Genomic DNA, 3,547 nt, shown 5'->3' on the forward strand with positions numbered 1-3,547 from the left:
CAGCCGCACGCACGGCACGACGCACGGAAGGACGGACGGACGCACGGACAAGCCAATTCCTATACCCCCCTATACTTCGTATGCGGGGTATAATAATCAGATTAACTTGCATACTAAACCAGGTCAATCCATGAAATGTCTGTGACATTGTGTGCTAAGCTGGAAGGTTACACATTGACGTAATTCTCAAGACTCCCATTGGAATTTTAATGTAAATGTAAAGTTTATAATAGGGAACTTTCGCCACGCCGTCCGAGATCCAAATCTCCGAGAACGGGCCAAAAATGTGAATGACGTCATCAGTATTTGGGTATCAGATTGCGATCCCGAAACCGGATGCCGTGAATCAGGCGATATATCTCGAGTGGCTTTTCCGGGAACGGCTGCGCGGCTATCAAAAATTATTCAAATGGCAAACCTGTGGGATACTCTCGCGGTATGTACAAAATGAGGACGAATATGGGTGCAAAACATTCTTGAGTTGATAGTGAAGCCATCCTGCACGATTTTAATTTGTTTTTCATGCTGTAAACATGGTAAAACAGTGCCAATTCTAAGGCGCAGAAATGTAGGCCTACATCAGCAGTGTACATTAACATGTAAATGTACTGTGTGTCAGAACCGTAGGCCTAATAATGTATGTAGGGATGGCTCTCTCATCTCTTGTCTGATGAATGAATGATAGGCCTTTTCGTCAAGGGCTCCCGAAGGGCTTAATCCCATTGTTCCGTAGGCCAACAATGGGGCTCTGTCCGAGGCTCGAACAATGGGATGAAGCCCTCTGCCTGAGTCTGGGAGCCCCTTGTCGAAAAGGCCCTATACATTGACCGGCCTGATTGACTGAGTCAGTGATTGATTCTTCATTCAGGGCATGTAACATGGCTACTGACACCCCTGGCCAATGTTTGACTGGAGGCGGCCTTTACTAGTTAGAATCTTTGGAAGGCGACTTGTCAGACTCGCCTCTGAAGGCATTCGAAGGCCCCTAAGGTCAACGAATAAAAGAGTGGCCTCTTAGTCACCTGTCTTTGATACTGGTTGGTAGGCTAGCTACTGGTCCTAATTTTTTTTTCATTGTCACTTTCACGTTTCAGGAGATGAGGTTTGAACCTGGCAGTGGTGATGAGGAAACTGGTCCCGGACCCAATGATGGCGGCAGTGGGGATGCACCACCAAAAAACCCCAAAAGTACAGGCAAGGCAGGGTATGTATCCATGCTTTCTCCATGAAGGCCTGTGGGCCAGCCCTGTAGATGTTCGCCATAAACCCATAATTGTTGAAAATTCAGGGTGGGTATGCACAGATTCAGAAGACGCTTTTTGAAGGAACCCCCTCTTGATCCTCCCAGATCCCTCAAAATGGCAAACTATAATAATCATAGTACTTTGATCTGGTAACTAATCATCTGCTAATGTACAATTCTTTTCTGCTTTTTCTAGGGCCAAGACGATAAGGTATAACCCGTCCTTCGATGTTACACTTCTGCGAGAAATCAGAGCTCGAAACCCATACGAAGATGCAGATAGATGGGCAGTAATAACCCAGAACTTCAATTCTGCTATGTTGAAGATAAAGCCCGGAGCTGTTCCGGTTAATGACCGATCGGTGAAGGAGAGGGTAGACCGATTAATTAACGCATTCAAAACACAGCAGATGGCTGCACTAAGAAAGTAAGTTTTGTTGCATTGATGTCTCGGACAAAATTCAGTGTTAATTTAATAATTATAAATTTTGAGACAAGATAAAAAAATAGTTTCTAGCAACTTAGATGTAGGCTTAGGGTAATTTTTACCTTGCCTTTTGACTTCCCTATGACCTATGAATTTACAATAACCTGCATATTTTCAAATTCTTTTCTCTTTGCTTCAATCCATGGGTCGTTGGTAGAATATCCCATCATTTTTAAGGTTTTCTTCAGTCCTCTGTGAACAGTAATAAAGTACTTTGATTTCCAAGCAAAAATGTTCATGCCAATTATACTCTTTCAGATCTGGCACTGCTGAGGAATATGAAGAGCGGGAAATCCTCCTTCAAGAGATCCTCACCATGAAGTCTGATTCCCATGAAAGAAAGAAGACCGCATCAACCAGTTCAAACAAAAACGACAAGAGATTGATTGAAGCGGGGACTGAAATAAGGAAACGCGCGATGGAAACCCTGATTGGTGATAAAGGTAAGAATACGTACTGAAACAAATTTCTGATTTTTGTCCACTTGATCCCATAAATTTAGGTGGCAAAAATCTGATGTGGCCCTGGATAATTGCTACCCATTTCCCTCAAAAAGATATCACTGAGAAAAGACTGTCCTTCAGTTGGGGGGGGGGGGGGGTGATGTCATTAGGGGGGCATAGAATGTCTAGGAGGGGCAAATGTCAGGGGTGAGGGAGGGAAACTCATGATTCCCATTCACATGCTTTGGTCCCATTTCTCTCCAAAGGGAGGGTTAATACACTAGCTAGGCCTAAGTCGAACCTGTTGGGATCAGAGATTTTTCTTCGACTTTTAAGACAAGGTTCAACTAAGGTGAGGATTATTAAAAAGAAAAGCATAAGTCAGAATTCGACTTATGCAAGACTGACTTGGGCAAGTTTGACTGTGATTCTGCAATTGAGGTTTCATTTGACTACTGCATGTTTTAGTAACCTCCATAGTTATACTTCTCTTTTACATTGCAGATGAAAACAAGGCTCCTTCCAACACCCCAAGAAAGAAAAAGAAAGAGGTGATGACTGACTACACTAAAATGAAACAGGAGGAAATTAACCTAAAAAATGAAGAACTGGCATTCAAACGGGAACAATTTGAACTTGAAAAAGAGGAGAGGCGCCATAGAATGGAATTAGAAAAGACAAAAGAACAACAGTTTTCAGCAATATTTCAACAATTTATTGAGAGTCAACAACTCAAGAAATAGACTTTGAAATTATCAGTACGTCTACTGTAGAATCCCCTCTGTCTCGACACTTCTGTGGTGACTTGAATAAATGAATGAATGGTTTTCCCCCGTGTTTTCCTAGCATATTTTTGGGGGGGGTATTCCCATTGTTTCTCTACGCACAAAATGAAATATATCGATGTTTAAAACCGGCTTCTGTGAGGTGTTTGAGAAACAAGGGTCAAGATTGGAAGTGTCGAGACAGAGAGGATTTTACAGTATGTTATTCATGTCAAAGTATTGTGTGCGAGTTAAGTTAGTATTTGATTGTTTTTTAAAAGATGTTGCAATGTTACAGAGTTTATTGATATAGAAATAAATGTTGGTTATTTTGATTTAATATCTTTGTATCAATTCAATTTTATGCCTTAGGCTACATCTGTGAAGAAAGAGCGTATACATCTGAGATCACAACCTATCACGATGCTCTGCAATGCTGGATTAAGCTTTTGTGTGAGAGAAGGCCATCCCCTGGAAGCCATTCAATTCACCCAGGCAATTATCAGGATTTCAAGAATGGACTTGTTAGCATGGTTAGCTTACAGGGATGAGTGCCAGTCAGATGTTACTCCCAGCTACCATGGCTTCATTATGGTAACCCCACTCCACC

The 3,547-nt window shown here is 42.1% G+C and overlaps 1 protein-coding gene across 1 annotated transcript; it reads left to right on the plus strand.

Moving 5' to 3' along the window:
- Nucleotides 1-234: 234 nt before the first annotated feature.
- LOC135502850 (uncharacterized) lies at nt 235-3,272 on the plus strand. Its single transcript, XM_064795969.1, has 5 exons — nt 235-436; nt 1,095-1,204; nt 1,440-1,670; nt 1,989-2,173; nt 2,678-3,272. Exons 1-5 carry the CDS (start codon nt 410-412, stop codon nt 2,914-2,916), a joined length of 792 nt encoding a protein of 263 aa, XP_064652039.1. The 5' UTR covers nt 235-409; the 3' UTR covers nt 2,917-3,272.
- Nucleotides 3,273-3,547: the final 275 nt, after the last annotated feature.

This window comes from Lineus longissimus, chromosome 19 (genome assembly GCF_910592395.1).
Source record: "Lineus longissimus chromosome 19, tnLinLong1.2, whole genome shotgun sequence".
Classification (NCBI taxonomy): domain Eukaryota; kingdom Metazoa; phylum Nemertea; class Pilidiophora; order Heteronemertea; family Lineidae; genus Lineus; species Lineus longissimus.